The sequence below is a fragment of the Choloepus didactylus genome, chromosome 9 (genome assembly GCF_015220235.1).
Source record: "Choloepus didactylus isolate mChoDid1 chromosome 9, mChoDid1.pri, whole genome shotgun sequence".
Lineage (NCBI taxonomy): Eukaryota > Metazoa > Chordata > Mammalia > Pilosa > Megalonychidae > Choloepus > Choloepus didactylus.
Window position 1 is genome coordinate 102,369,213 of NC_051315.1, and position 15,559 is coordinate 102,384,771.

The 15,559-nt window shown below is 38.3% G+C and overlaps 1 protein-coding gene across 1 annotated transcript in view; it reads left to right on the forward strand.

The window, feature by feature from the left end:
- UNC80 (unc-80 homolog, NALCN channel complex subunit) overlaps positions 1 to 15,559 on the forward strand; it is a 244,241-nt gene that overhangs the window by 72,624 nt on the left and 156,058 nt on the right. The window contains 7 exon segments of the mRNA XM_037850187.1: positions 311 to 458; positions 2,102 to 2,250; positions 4,164 to 4,330; positions 5,042 to 5,140; positions 9,828 to 10,042; positions 11,193 to 11,299; positions 12,704 to 12,800. Of these exon segments, the coding sequence (XP_037706115.1) occupies positions 311 to 458; positions 2,102 to 2,250; positions 4,164 to 4,330; positions 5,042 to 5,140; positions 9,828 to 10,042; positions 11,193 to 11,299; positions 12,704 to 12,800 (982 nt within the window).

Genomic DNA, 15,559 nt, shown 5'->3' on the forward strand with positions numbered 1-15,559 from the left:
GCTTTTCTCATTGAGATATAAAAATCTGGATCTTGGTGAAAATACTGAACTCCTTCTGGGACCAGCATTAGACTTTGGCTTTGGGTTTTTCCTAAAGAAGTGCCCTTCTCAAAATAAACTACCTCTTACTACTAGCCTCTGTCTGCCCACATATTATTCAGAAAAGGGTGGATAGCAGGCTTGGCTGAACCAGTCAACTGGGATGAACGGAGGTCTTTGCCTCCTGAAGACTTGTGACTGTCTCAGACTAATGGTATCTGTAGCTTAAGCTGGTACTTGTGACTTTTTCACTTTTCTTCCTTCATTGCAGGCCCAGAACTGCCTTACTAAGCTATACAAGCTAGATAAGATGCAGTTCCGACAAACCATGAGAGACTATGTGAACAAGGACTCTCTCAATAATGTAGTGGACTTCTTGCATGCTTTGCTAGGATTTTGTATGGAGCCGGTCACTGACAGTAAGTAAAGCTGCACCCGAGTTCTAGGAGAAATCTATGTGAGGCCGAGCAGGTAGCATTTTAGAGTTTTAAATTTGTGGGGATAGAATTTAGAGGAAGTATGTGTATATGTGTGTGTGTGTGTGTAATGGAATATAAGTCAGAACAGCTTGCACATCATCTTTGATGACACGTTTTTGAGGCTTTCTATGGATAAATGACCTCAACAAGTGGAAATTTTGCAAAGCTTGTGGCATCCTCATCTTTAGTCCCCTGTCCTTACACTGTCACTCATGGGGATCCTCTCTCTCTTAATAACCTGTTGTGTGACAACTGAGGCAGAGATCAAGGGACCAAGGGACTATATTCATTAGTTCAACAAATATGAAAGGAGGACCTATAGTGTGCCACACAAAGAACTTGGCTATTTTTTTTTTTTGCCACAAAATAAAACAAGAAAGAAAAAAGGCATATGACTACAGTATCTATTGAATTAAAACAATAGGCAAATGCATCTGTTGATAAGTTCACAAACTAATATATAGCATCATGGCTTTAAAAATCTATCAGTATAGAGACTTAGGTTACAGGGGGAGACCAGTGAGCACCAGTTGCATCTATAATAAACTGAACGCCTCCAAGAGCACTTGAATGCAAATGCAGTAATGAGATGAAATGGAGGCATATTCTTTCTATAATGTAAAATCTCTAGTAACCCCCTGTCAGTGAGATGTTAGTAATCAATCGTGTATTACTTTAGAGTGATGATTCCTCCTGGGATTCTTGAGAAGTCGATCATAGGGAATCAGTGAGGCTCAGATCCCTATCTGATCAATCTTGGAGCTGCGCAAGCTCTTCTCCCTCAGCTCACAGGTGGCTCACAAGCCACAAGGAATCCTCTGGCAGGACCACAGAGTACCTAACATGCTAGGGTTCACGGAAATGTGAAAAACTGGCATAAAATGTCCTGGAGGGTGATGATTTCAGTTTACTGGCATTTAATATGTATGAGTTAGAAGAAGGTGGCTCTGAGGGAGATAGCAGGTTTTCCCTCTCCGTGTGCCCAAGGAGTCTTTGGGAGCGAGCAAAAGCTACTAGGAATACTGTGCAGCTTGTGGCAAGACACCGTCCTCTTTCTCTTTCCAGCAGGGTCCCTCCCTGCGTCTGCCTTCTCCCTGCCCAGGTCACCTGGTTGGCCCCACCTCATTCCATTTCTGCTAAACTGAACAATTTCCACTGAGAAGCCAATATTCCTCACCACCAGAAAGTTTGAGTCAAATTAGCTCTTTCTACATTCAGGGACAGTTTAGTAAATCATTCATTTTTTAAAGTCATCGCCTATTAAAAAATTCTCTAGTCTAAAAGTCTTAATGTCAACAGTTGATTTCCTTTTCATTGCTAAGATTTGTCAGTCAGAACATTCCACAAATGAGATTGCATACGTCATAGTAAAGACACTGAAGGAGACTAGGATTCATTTATTTCCAGGTCCAAATAGTGATTACTCAACTTAAAGTTTATTTAACTTAAAGTATCTTTAATTCTCTGTTTCTTTATTTCATGTAACCCTCCACTAATTCTTGGTTGCCAAGTATTTTCCTTACTCCTTTAAACCATGTAGTTTAATGGAAACATTGCTTTTCATTTGTACCTTTGCATTCCAGACAAAGCTGGGTTTGGAAATAACTTCACCACGGTGGACAACAAATCCACAGCCCAAAATGTGGAAGGCATTATCGTCAGTGCCATGTTTAAGTCCCTCATCACACGCTGTGCTTCAACCACACATGAACTGCACAGTCCTGAGAATCTGGTGAGAAGCTCACTCTTTCTTCCCACAGGAATTCTCAGTCTCTGCTCTGAGAAAAGTTCTAATGTCATGGCCATAAGGAAGAGAAGATGGAGACTAAAATTCTGCACTTTAAAGTTCAAATATATATTTTCCCTAATGTCACCAGTAACTCACAGTGTAGCCTCAGCAAAACATTTCTCCTCCATATTGCATGTTATCTTATCTGCAAATTGCGTTTATCCTCCTGTCCTGTCTCAGAGATTCTGTGGGTTGGTGAAATAGTTTCATAGGACTTTGAGACCTTCTTTCTGAAACCACAAGTAGTTTGAGGAAGAACTTCGCTAAAAAAGGTTAATTAAGCATTAACCAAGGAGATTGTGGTTTGGGAAACTAAAATGTAGATTAAAACTGTCAAATCTGACGTAACGAGATGATTGTCTCTGGGGAGTAAAGGAGCATTTCACTGCTTTTCCAATCTGATAGGTATTGACTCCTTAGCAGAATTAAGCCCGTTTGCACATATGGACACTCTCTGCTAATATAGCTAAATCATGTGGCTCATTGTAAAGTATTCTAAACTGCCCGTTCACTTAACTTGAGATAAACAGAGTAAAACCTCTAAACAAAACATATTTAACTTTGCTGTCAAAGCCAAGCCAGTAAGGTTCTTGAAGCTTACATATAACACAGACACTATCCATGCATTCAATTTTGTCATGGGCAAGAAGTAATTTCATAGGTTGATTATAACTATATAAGTGCTTATAAACCCCACACCACAACTCATATATTTAAGGAACACTCTATTTCTTCATTTTCTTTAAATCATCTTAGGTTTGACTTTGAACCCACATCCTACCTGAATGGCTAGAAGTTGAATCAGCCATTTTTGGGGTTCCCTGCTTCCTAGAGTGGTGCAGAGATCCCTAAGTCTCAGGTTGCACCTAGACCCTGGGTATGTTCCCCAGGTCTCAACCTTCAGTCCATACATAGTGCTTTCTGCTGCATGCCTGGAGCTTGGCGCTCTCTGCTGACTCTGAACTCTTGCTCTTTGGGGTCTTGGTCCTTCCCTGGACGAGCTCCCAAAGAACAGAGTGAAGGGCACAGGGCACTGCTACCCACAGGACCCAAGGATCACTCTTCCATGTTTTCCTCAAGGGCCCTTCCTTCTGTTTTCCTAAAAATCAGGAGCATAAGTATGTCCCAGTGGTCTTAGGTTTTGAACACCAAAGCCACCAAGGTAAGTGTTTTTTAAGCTTCTGAACTCTGCTTTGCCATGAACCTCTCCTAAGGCAAAGAATCTTAAAGAGGGAAGGGAAAGGAAAAATACTAGGTGAAAATGTAGTATCTCAAAAAATGCCCTGCATTTTTATTTTAAATAAATAAAATATTGGGGTTTTCTTTAGCCCTGTATAGTCTTAAACTTATAGTGATGTTCATGTTCAAATGGGCTACAATATAAATATTATTTGCTAAATCTGTCCAGCAAAATGTATCATTCTTTGAATGACCAAGCTTTGTTAGAATTGTCCAGGAGACTTAACATTTTAGCACAGTGGTGGAGAAAATTTGAAGAAACTGATCAGGGACTGAAATCTTTAGTCTAAACAAAATTCTGACTCCTTTTCTTTTGCAGGCTTTTCATCAGAAGTCACAATTAAGAGAGAAAAATAAAGATTGGAAATCGAATGATTAGAAATGTAAAATTGATGTCTTTCTAATGTACAGCCACCTTATTGAATATGAAACATGGTAACCATCCCTTTTCATACTGAGGATGATGGATAGTGTTCTTGGTCATGTTTCATCAGTTGTCTCCCTTTTAAGATTCCAGTGCTCATGTGAGACTAAGGAATACCTTCTCCGTCTCTTCCTGTGAATACTATTTAACCACACATTCTCTTTCCCCAAACTTCCTTCTTGCCTCCAAACAGGGGCTGTATTGTGACATCCGTCAGCTGGTCCAGTTTATTAAAGAGGCTCATGGGAATGTATTCAGAAGAGTGGCCCTCAGCGCTTTGCTTGACAGTGCTGAGAAGTTAGCACCTGGGAAAAAAGTGGAGGAGAATGAGCAGGAATCTAAACCAGCAAGCAGTAAAAGGTGGGAAGCTTGAGCTCTCTGAACATTAGTATTTGCTTTATGTCAGTAGAACAAAATCTTCTATCGTAACTGTCTCAATGTGGTGTAATTTCAGTGCAGGGATGGTAGAACTTCCTTGTATAAGTATCATTGGTGATGGTCCAGCTGAAGGTTAGAAAAGGAAATGAGTTTACTGTCAAATAAATGTCATTTCTGTAGGAGTTAGACCCAACTGTTTCCAAACTTTCATATATACTTGAACTCTACTTCATAGCTCTTAATAAAATGGTAAAATGTTAACTGTATTTCAGTCATTTTAGTCATTTCTATACATAATTTACAGGTTTATTGAAAAAGGAAAAGCATACCCTATCATTCTGTTCAGTAAGTGATGTTTTAAACGAGGTAAAAAAAAAAAAAATTTGCTGAGTAGTACCCTGTTTTTCCTTGTAGTAAACAGGAATATATGGTATGCATAGTATATATATTATGTCACTTACAGAGATTAAAAGAGACTCCTAAAATTAAATTCTGCTTGCAACTATCTACTATGTTTGCAGCATGGGTGGTTTTGTTACACAGTGAGTCGAATGAGTCATAGACTCATGATGACGTATTGATTGTGAACCATGTGGGTTGTGTATGACAGTATTTTGCTTTGTGAAGTATTATGAACTATTGAGAGGTGGTGTCCTGCTCTATTGTGATTGGTGGAATGCACCATTTGCACAGGTCAGAGGCGGGAAGCATTGTGGATAAAGGCCAGGTGTCCTCTGCACCTGAGGAATGTCGCAGCTTCATGTCTGGTCGTCCTTCACAGACTCCAGAGCAGTAAGTAGCATTGGCTCTGTCTCCAGTGCAGTGAGCTGAGCACTTCCCACCAGGAGAAATGCTATTTCTCAAACTGTTGATTTTTTTTTTTTTTCCATTTCCTTTGAATATTGCCCTTTATTTTTAATTTCTAATGCCACCACTTTCTCTATGCCTAAATTGTAAATAGCCAACCTCATGTCTATAGAAGAGCCTCCCCAACTGCACTTTCTATCTCCACCTCTTCCCCACTCTCTGCCTTTTGTACGTACTCTTGCAGGTAAATCTTGAAAAACATGAGGTTGGGTAGGAGTGTCATTCATTTTCTTGCTTGAAATCACTTATTAATATTTTTGTTGTATTTATTAAATGTTTTTAAGCATGAATGGCTATTAATGCACTCAGTGATGCTTTTCTAAAAAGCAGTGAGATACATCCTATTGCCCAGCTGTTTCGGTTTGCTAAAGCTGCTGGAATGCAATGTACCAGAAATGGATTGGCTTTTATAAAGGGGATTTATTAGGTTACAAATTTATAGCTCTAAGACCATAAAAGTGTCCAAACTAAGGCATCAACAAGAGGATACCTTCACTGAAGAAAGGCCAATGGTGTCTGGAACACCTCTGTCAGCTGGGAAGGCACGTGGATGGTGTCTGCTGGTCCTTTACTCCCAGATTGCATTGCTTTCAACTTCTGATTCTAGTGACTTTCTCTTTAAGCATTTGTGGGTTCTCACTTGTCTTCTCTGGGACAAACTTTGGGCTTCATCTCTAAGTTCAGCATCTCCAAACATCTTTCTGTCTGCATCTCTAAGCGTCTGGGTCTGTGTCGGCTCTGAGCTCTCTCTCTCTCTCCCTAAGCTTGCTTAAGGACTCCATAAAACTAATTAAGAACCACCTTGAATGGGCAGGGTCACATCTCCATGGAAACAATCTCATCAAAAGATCCCATACACAATAGGTCTGTCCCCACAAGAGTGGATTAAAAGAACATAGTCTTTTATGGGGTACAAAACAGATTCAAACCAGCACACCAGCTATAGCTTAAATATCAACTCCATTCCATTTTACCTTGGCCCTCTCTTGAGATCCATTCCAGTGTGCTCTAATATTAGTTTGTCTCCACTTCCCATAATGCCCAAATCAAAAGCATCTTTAAATTAGTGCCCCCATAAAATGAGGGTTATCATAGACACTAAATATGCAGCTGAGTTCTATGCAAGACTCATTTGTTTTTGTTCTTTCTGAGAACAGTTATTTACCCACAAGTTGTGTGATCAGTATTTAAAACATGTACATCATTTTTGACATATTATTTAACTTCCCCAAACACTCTTTCACTATTAAATTATGTCCTTCTAGAAATTCTGCAGAATACTCTGTAGGTGTTGTGGTATTATCTCCATAGTCAGGAAAATCAAAGAAGAGAAGTGCACAGTCATCAAACAGAACCTTGATAATCCACAGCAAACAGGCAAAATGATCAAAGAACAAAATTCCACGCAGTTCTTATAGCATTTGAAAATCTTAGAAACTGCCCCTAAATGGGTAAAGAAAATCAAGGGGAAGCTATATCAACTCCATGGGTCTAGGGATCATGTGGGGCTTTGCTTACCATTATAGTTCCAAAGCCTAGTTGGGGATTGGCCAATAGTAAGCACATGAATAATATATATTTCCTGAATGAATGAATGAATCAGTCAGTCAATGACAGAATTGTTAGATTATCATTAAGTCTGTGAGCTTTGTTATCTTTAACTCCTTTTCTCAAATTTAAGGTTTAATTTTTTCTTTAAGAAAGTCTTTAAGAACATGGTAAAAATCCAATATAAGTTCTAAGGGAAAAAAAAACAAGCCAAGAGGCAAAGTTCTGTAGGAGAGACTAGTTTAGACTGGCCTAGTTAAAGGGCTTTATATACAAAAAAAGTCTGTCCAAAAAAGGGAGAATTTTTTCCACAAAATAACTCCAGCAACTATTGAGCTAATCTGATTAATGAGAATGATCTAACAGATAAATCATATTTAAAAAAATAAAGCCATTTATCTTCATAGATAGTTTAATTTTCTAGCTTTCAAACTGTTCTCTTTATTCACTGTTCTGTAAATACCACCTGATTTCTCAGCATTTAGTACATCTGTTTCTTTTTTCCTTGAAAGAAGGTGCATGTTTTAATATGCCTCTATATAAATATTTCCTTTTGGAAGGATGGGATGGAATGTCAAATATGGAACATTTTCCTGATCTGAGAGGGCCCAGGAAGCAAACATGCTAAATATCCTCTATTTAGCACTGGAGAGAGGTAGACGCTTCCTTTGGGTGTCAGATCCTGCCTCCCACTCTAGCATCTTTTTCTCTTTCCTCCCCTCCTCATCTTGCCCTGTCTTTTCTTCCTCTTTAGAGAAAGGTCACATTAAGTGAGTAATATTACAAGTGGGTTTATGTGGAACATGTTATTGATACACAGCCATTAGACAAAGCTGATGTAGAATTTTATCAAGAAAAACTGATAAATTATAACCTTCGTGGATGTTTCCCACTCAGAACATACAGTTTACCCTCATTTTTTGTGTCACACATTTCCCAAAGGTAAGAAACACTTTGTATATTGGGTTCATTGGATAAAATGTAGCAGAGAAATAAAAATCTAGAAAGCTGATCTAAATTCATAACATATTTGATAAACAGAGGGTCCTGGTTTAAAATAAGAATTTAAATGATATCTAGTAATCTGGCGAGATTTTGAGAGATAAAATTGGGATCCCCATATAAATACCTCCAGAAAATATCTGCTTTTCGTAGTACTCTTGCATTTTGGATAGAGTCCGGTTTCAGCCTCAAAGTTTGTAAGCAAACCCCACGAGTAAATGTCATCATTTGTTAGTGGTTTCTATAGCCTTGTTGCTCAGTGTTTTCCAGAGAAACAGAACCAACAGGATATATTTATATGTAAATATTAAAAGATTTATTATAGGAAGAGGTTCACTTGGCCATGGGGATTGGCAAGTACAAATTCTGTAGGGCAGGCCAAAGGTTGGGAACACAATGGTGATCATGAATTCCCCAGGAGGAGCTGGCGTGCTGAAGTAGAGACAGAAGCTCTTCTTTCTGACTGCTAAAATCATCGGTTCTCCCTTTAAGGCCTTGAGCTGTTTGGATGAGACTTCTCTCATTGCTGAAGACAGTCTCATCAGTTGAATGTAAGTGTAATCAGCCAGTGATGCAATCAAATGACTAATGATTTAAATCAATGAAATACCCTCACAGTAACAATCAGGCCAGTGCTTACTTGACCAAACAACTGAACACCATAACCTAGCCAAGTTGACACATGAAATTAACTATTGGAAACCTTTTCTTTCCAAATTACTGAAGTTCTATATATATTGCTTAAGCTTACAAATGTAGAAAACATAGAAAAGCATAAAGGAAAATAGTTTAAAAATCTAAATACCACCGACTGGAGGTAATCATTATAAACTTTTGGTGTATTATGTTGGGTACATTTTTGAGCATGCGTACACACAAACTACACTCATACACACACTTATATATGCACTTGTTTTTATTAACATGGTATTATCCTGTTCAAACCATTTGATCCATGCCTTTCACTTTTGTAATATGTCATGAACTTTTCCCATACAATAGTCTTCTAAAATATGGTTTTAATGACTGCAGAGTATGCCACCACAGGAAAATCCATGATTTATTCAGCTGTTTCCCTACAGTTGAACATTTAGATTGTTTCCAGTTTTTTAGAGTTGACAAGTAATACCCCAGTGAGCATTTGACCCTTGTGTATCTACATCTTACTGTATTATCCCATTATGTCCTTGGGATAACTTCCTGGAAATCAAATTTCTCTGTCAAGGGTACAAATACAGACTTTGGATAACATATTACCAAATCACATTCCAGAAAGTTGAATCATTCTATCTCATTACTGACAATATGAGAGTAGCGATTGCTTTCCATTTTGTGCCGCTTAATCTTTGCCAATTTGTCAAGTAAAAATCATGTTCTCATTTCAGCTGGCCTTTTAAAACAGATTTTTTAATTCCTAGTGCCTATTATACTCGGCTTCAATTAGCCACTTTTTCTTTTTCTCTTGTGGAATGCCCTAGTCTAAAGTCCCTTTGGAGATGTTCCTATTTGTCTTATTCAGTGGGACTTGGTTTTTTATTTTAAAATCCTATTTAAATTTCATTGAGTTATTGGCTGTAGGACAATGCATTCCCTGGGTATGGTTATCACATTTCATTGATTCATTCATTGAAATATTCTTTGTGAGTTTATTTAGTGCCAAGTACTATACTATACTGGGATGGGGACGGGGAGTGAGGTATAGTACTGTGTAAGTCCCAGAGAGATTTTAAAAATGTTGAATATTTACTGATGCTTTAAGTGCTTCTGTTATTCTGACTCACATCCGCAGACAAATAACTGCAATAATATTTAGTCTCCTTACCAAGGTTGAAAAAAAAAGATCATCTCAATTTGGCAGCTGGGACATGACTGTTTTCCAGAAGAGCTCAGAGAGTCAACCTTGGGCTTCCTTGTACTCCCTTGCACAGCTTCCCAGAACCCAACCCATCAAAGATCATTTTGCATGGTTTGCCTAAATATCATTGTCATGATGTCGAAAGAGATTAAAGAGAACTTCGTGTACATTGTCAGACTAAATGTCCTACCCTCTGCTTGCTTACAGTGATGAACAAATGCAAGGGGGCAACCTGGGACGGAAAGATTTCTGGCGCAAGATGTTTAAATCCCAGAGTGCAGCAAGTGACACCAGCAGCCAATCTGAGCAGGACACTTCAGAATGCACCACTGCTCACTCAGGGACCACCTCCGACCGGCGTGCCCGCTCAAGGTCCCGCAGGATTTCCCTCCGGAAGAAGCTTAAACTCCCCATAGGTAAAAGTATGTCTGTATTTATTTATGGATTTTCCTATTTCTCATGTGCTTAAATCAAGTCACAATCAAAACAGAGCAATGCATGGTAGAGTAGAGAAAGGGAAAACCTTCAAATCACAAAACCTAGGCCTACTCATTGATTCATTCTTTCTTTCAGCAGATGTTTATCAAATCCCCACTTTGTGCATCTACTGTGCCAGGCATTACGGATTAAATGATGAACAAAAATACACAGCCCACAACTTTTCTAAGCTTGCAATTCAGTAGGGGTGACAGTCATGAAAGCAAATAATCCTACAGCTAAGTATAGCTGCAAACTACAAATTTTGTGAAGGAAAGATAAACAGTGCTGTGGAAGCATGCATCAATAAGACGTTATATAATTGGAGAGAGGAGGGCAGGAATCAGGGAAAACTTCTTGGAGAAAATGATATTAATATCTATAGCATAATCAGAGAAAGGAAGAAAGGAGAGCACTCTAGGTGGTAGCAATAAAATGTGCAGATATGTTAGAATGGAGGGAATTGAAAGAAGTGAAACAAAGGGGAGAGTGGCTACACAACTATGGTACAGCAATTGACAGACGCTGGACCATGCAGGGCCTTGTGGGTCAAGTAAAGTACTTGGCTCTTCACTCTAGAGCCCTAGATAGCCAACGAAGGGTATTGAACAGGGGAGCAACATTATCAGGTAGACTTTTTCTGAAAGTCTTCATAGGAAACATATTGGAGGACCATGAGTGGATAAGGGGCACCACATGGAAGTCTGCCTAGTATTTCAGCAATAAGTAATATAACTTTGACTTGGTAGTCAGCCAGAGAAAAGTGGGCAGGTTTGAAGGATATTTAGGAGGTAAAATCAACAAGATTAATGGGAGATGTGATAATTGTTACAGATAACTGGATGGCTTATGGTTTTAGTTACTGAAGAGGACTGGGTTCTTATCATCCTTCTGGTCTTACTTGGTCATGTGATTTTACAGTCCAATGTTGAACATTTTGATTCAAATCATGTATATTGCAAACAATTTCTTTTCCTTTCTATTTATCACAAGTCATGCAACTTTCATTGCTTGTTGGGCACATGCTGGCATTTCTGTTTCATCTGTTTGGGAGAAAATGCTATAATGGACTAATTTTTAAAAATTACTGAATAGGAAACTGGCTGAAGCGATCCTCCCTCTCGGGCCTGGCAGATGGCGTGGAGGACCTCCTAGATATCAGCTCTGTGGACCGCCTGTCTTTCATCAGGCAAAGCTCCAAGGTAAACAGGACATTACTTATGCAAGAGAATGTTGGAGTCACTGATAAAAAAAAAATGCATGGCTGAAAAATGCTAAATACCTGGAGGATCCAAATAAGGAAGAGTTGAAGAAACTCTTGAATAAATTTTGGAAACTTAGAAGAGCAACAGAAACTTAGGTGGCTAAATAGTAGACTATAGTAGCAATTGATGTTGAGTGAAAGGAGTAAAAGGAAAAATGTTGTTAACAAAATATATAAAATTATAATGCAACTATATAGATGTATGTAGACATTCTTTCCCAGTTACTTTTCACTTTAACATGCGTGTGAAATTCCTGACATTACAAGCTCCTATCCAGTGATCTAACTGGAGCGATTCGTTTCATATAATAAAGCATAGGAATACAGGCCCAATCCATTCATCCTCCTTCTTCCACTACTTTTGGTACTCTTTGAACCATTCAACCTGTTGAGAAAATTAAAGAAACTCAGAATGACTTTTCCTGCTAAGTGTTTCTTCATGATATTGTTAAGCATTGTAATAGCATATGACTTGGAAAAGAGGATATTTCTTAGTGAAATCCGTTTTCTACAAGAGTCCTCCTTGTGATTGATCCATGGCCTAGTCACTTATACACCTAATTTTCAGTTTATGATAATAGTTGTGTTTCTTTTTATACACTTACATATTTTTATACATTTTATTACATTCTTCCTTCTTTGATTCTAAAACCAGTTTATTTTTTCCTAGTCAGTTTTAAAAGTAAATATTTTAAAATTATAAAATGAAGTTAGCCACATTATAAGACATTTAGAAAATAAAATTATAATTTTCCCCTCACATTGTTTTTATGGAGAAAAAATGACCAAGCATTTGAGAGTCTGGGAGACCCATAGGTTCTTGCTGAAAATTTTGAGTACTGTGGGCCTAAGGGTAAGATCAAGAACACATGTTAATCCTTAGAAAGAGAAATGTGTTATTATACACTAATGACAGTGTACCCTATCAATTTATTTACAATGGTTTTTTCACAGAGAGTTGAAATAGTCTGTTTGGCTGTCCTTTTCTTTGGTGTGCTTCTCAGTTGTGATGGTATTTATAAATGAAACTATGGCTTCATTCATGAGTTTGAATTTGGAATTCATCAGAATGAAACTCTGGGAGTATCTCAATAGGCCCCTAAATTATTCTCATTTTGCCTGATTACTTAGCTTTCAAAATATGACCTGGACATCTCCAATTATAGTGTTATATTTTTAGGTCACGAGAATAGATTATAATAACTAACCAGATATGGAAGCCACAGGGACTGAAGTAGTCTTCATATTCTAAACCACTTATCTGTCAAGGCAAGGGTTTGTGTAACCACAAAGAACTGCCTTTGAATTTAGCTATCTAACTAGTTTCCTTTCTTTTTCTCAGGTCAAATTCACTAGTGCTGTGAAGTTATCTGAAGGTGGGCCAGGGAGTGGAGTGGAGAATGGAAGAGATGAAGAGGAGAATTTCTTCAAGCGTCTTGGTAAATGTCATACAGCCCAAGAATCCCAACCAATCCTCATCACATAAAGTGAAAATTTGATTGGATCTCTTGATCTATATTTCCATTGGGTTCTCATTTCTTTCTTTCTCATATGTTTATGTCTTTAAACCTATCTATAGCTTTTCTATTTGTTTTCAGTTAGTTCAATAGACATTTATTGAAGGTCTACCATGTTCTGTGCCCTCTGGTGGACACTAGATTAATAAAGATTAGTAAGACAGCCCATCCTTCTGCTGGTCTGTCCCTTGTTTAAAATCTAAGAGCTGAAAGGAAACCTCAGAGATCCTTTCTCCACCCACCTACCCCTCTTAGGAATTCTGCTCACATCAGCCCTGACAGGTGGTCAGGCACACTATGAACACTTCTGCTGAGGGGGAGTTTATTACTTTACAAAGCAACCTGTTTCAAACTAGCCAGCTTTAGTTGTTGGAAAGTCTTTCTTTACATTCTGAAAATATATGCTTCCATAAGTTTGATTCACTGGTCCTAGTTATGACTTCTGTAGCTACATATGTGCACACACACACACACATAAACAATGCTAGTTCCATCTGTTAGCCTTTTCATGTTCTCTCTTCCTTTGGCTAAACATCCTTGGTTCCTTACATTTCCTTACATGGAAGGTCTCTAGATCCATCACCATTCTCATTCCCTTTATTCCCTTCTAATATGTATTCTAGCTAGATGGTAGGCTTTACAAATGGGCAGCTTCAGAGGAACGCAGTACACCATATTTGGCTTTAATCAGTATAGTTGATAGTGTAACTATTAACCTCCAGGAATCTAACAAGTATGTTAACATAATCTAATAGCATTATCTGAGTTTGAACTGTAGCAGGAACAGAGAGCTGACTCCAGAGAGCCTCAAGCAGGAAACGTAATCCAGGAAAAGACCCTGAAACCTTTGGAGTGAAGAGAAGAGTGTGTCTGGGACCAAGTGCAAAGGGAGACAATAAGAGGGGATTGGTCAAAGAAGGAGGAGGGGCAGGCCTCTCAACCCTGGCTGTGTTAACTTTCTGTGCTATGGTTTACTTTTTAAATCGATGTATTTGTGCTTCTCTTTTTTTAATGCATTTTTTATTGTGAACTTTAACATATACACATAACAGTGATAACTTTCAAAGTAAGATTTCACAAGTATTTAGTGAACAAATTTCAAAGAATGTCATGGGTCACAGTACTACAACTTCAGCCATTTCCATTATTGTAAAATACACGTACAGAAAGGTGTCAACTCTCAAACTGCTATATAGATACTTTCAAAAATTGTTATGGGTCACAGTTCCACAGTTTCAATTCTTTCCCTATTATGCTATACAAGGTATATACAGAAAAAAGGTGAAGACCTTCAAGGCACAATTCAGTGAGCAGTTACAGAGCAAATCCCAAGGGATGCTATGGGCGACAGTTCTACCATGTCATTAACCTCCTTCCAGCCATTCCAACACATCCAAAAAAAATCTATAATTAAGTTTCAGTATTCATAAACCTTTGTTAAGTCTTCTCTTGTTTGTTGCTACTCCTTCCTCTCACTTCATCTCTTTCTCCATCTCCAGGGGTGTCCAGGCAGTGACCACCCTGACTTGTTCATATTGAAAGGAGATGTCGACAGTATGGGGAAGGAGCTGCATCTGATTGTTGTTCCCAAAGAGACTATTGCCTTTGGGTTCTAGGACTTGTCTGGCTTAGGAACACACTGATGTATTTAAGTTTTTGAGAGATAAAACTTAGTGAGTGAATCTTTTATAGAATCTCAGGTAGGGACCTAGGTATTTGGGGACTACTTTTGGTAAGGGCATGGCATACTGAGGCTATTTGAGATGTCTAGCAGGAGCTTGCATAAGAGAAACCTCCAGGATAGCTCTAGACTCTGTTTGGGATCTCTCAGCCACTGTAACCTCAGCTTGTTACCTTTCTTTTTCCCCCTTTTGGTCAAGTAGGCGTTTTCAATCCCTCGCTGCTAGGGGCAGGCTCATTCCTGGGAGTCATGTCCCATGTTGCCAGGGAGATTCATTCCCCTGGGAGTCATGTCCCTTGTGGGGGCAAGGGGAGAGGCTAATGAATTTATTTGCTGAGTTGGGCTTAGATATGCTTTACTGTTTAAGTGAGTCACATTTTTAAAGAAAACTCTTAGGTGAGTAACAGTTTGTGTGATGTGCAGAAATGGCAGGATCTGTGAGTACCTGAGGTTTGGGGAAAATGGCAGAAAGAAAGCTCAGTCTTTCTTTAGTCTCCCTTCCCACTTACCTCCTGGTGAATTAAGATAAATGCCATTAGGATTTCTTCAAAAGCTAAAAAAAGTTATTTGATAAATGAAAAATACATCTGGTGAACATTTAATAGAATTGAAATCACATTCAGAGATCAGCTATCTTTTTCTTCTGTGTTTTCATATTTACTCAAAACTATTTCATTTTAGAAATCGTGTTGTCTCTTGGAGGGAAGATGTTTGTTTAATTAGAGCAAAGTTTTATCTCAACTGATCAACAATAGTTTCATCAATTCTTCTGTATCTTCTATGAGTATCTTCTATGTGCCTAGCTCCACCATAAACTCTCTGGAAAATGCTGCTTAAGGAACCACTAGATTTTGAAACTTATCTTCTCTGATTTACCAGCCTATAGAAGTACAAAAATTTGTTAATTATACCCCAATAAACCTAATGTAAAAAATAAATGTAAATAAATGCAACTAAAATGTGCCGAGGCTAAAAAATCAATCATGATGGCCAAGGAAGC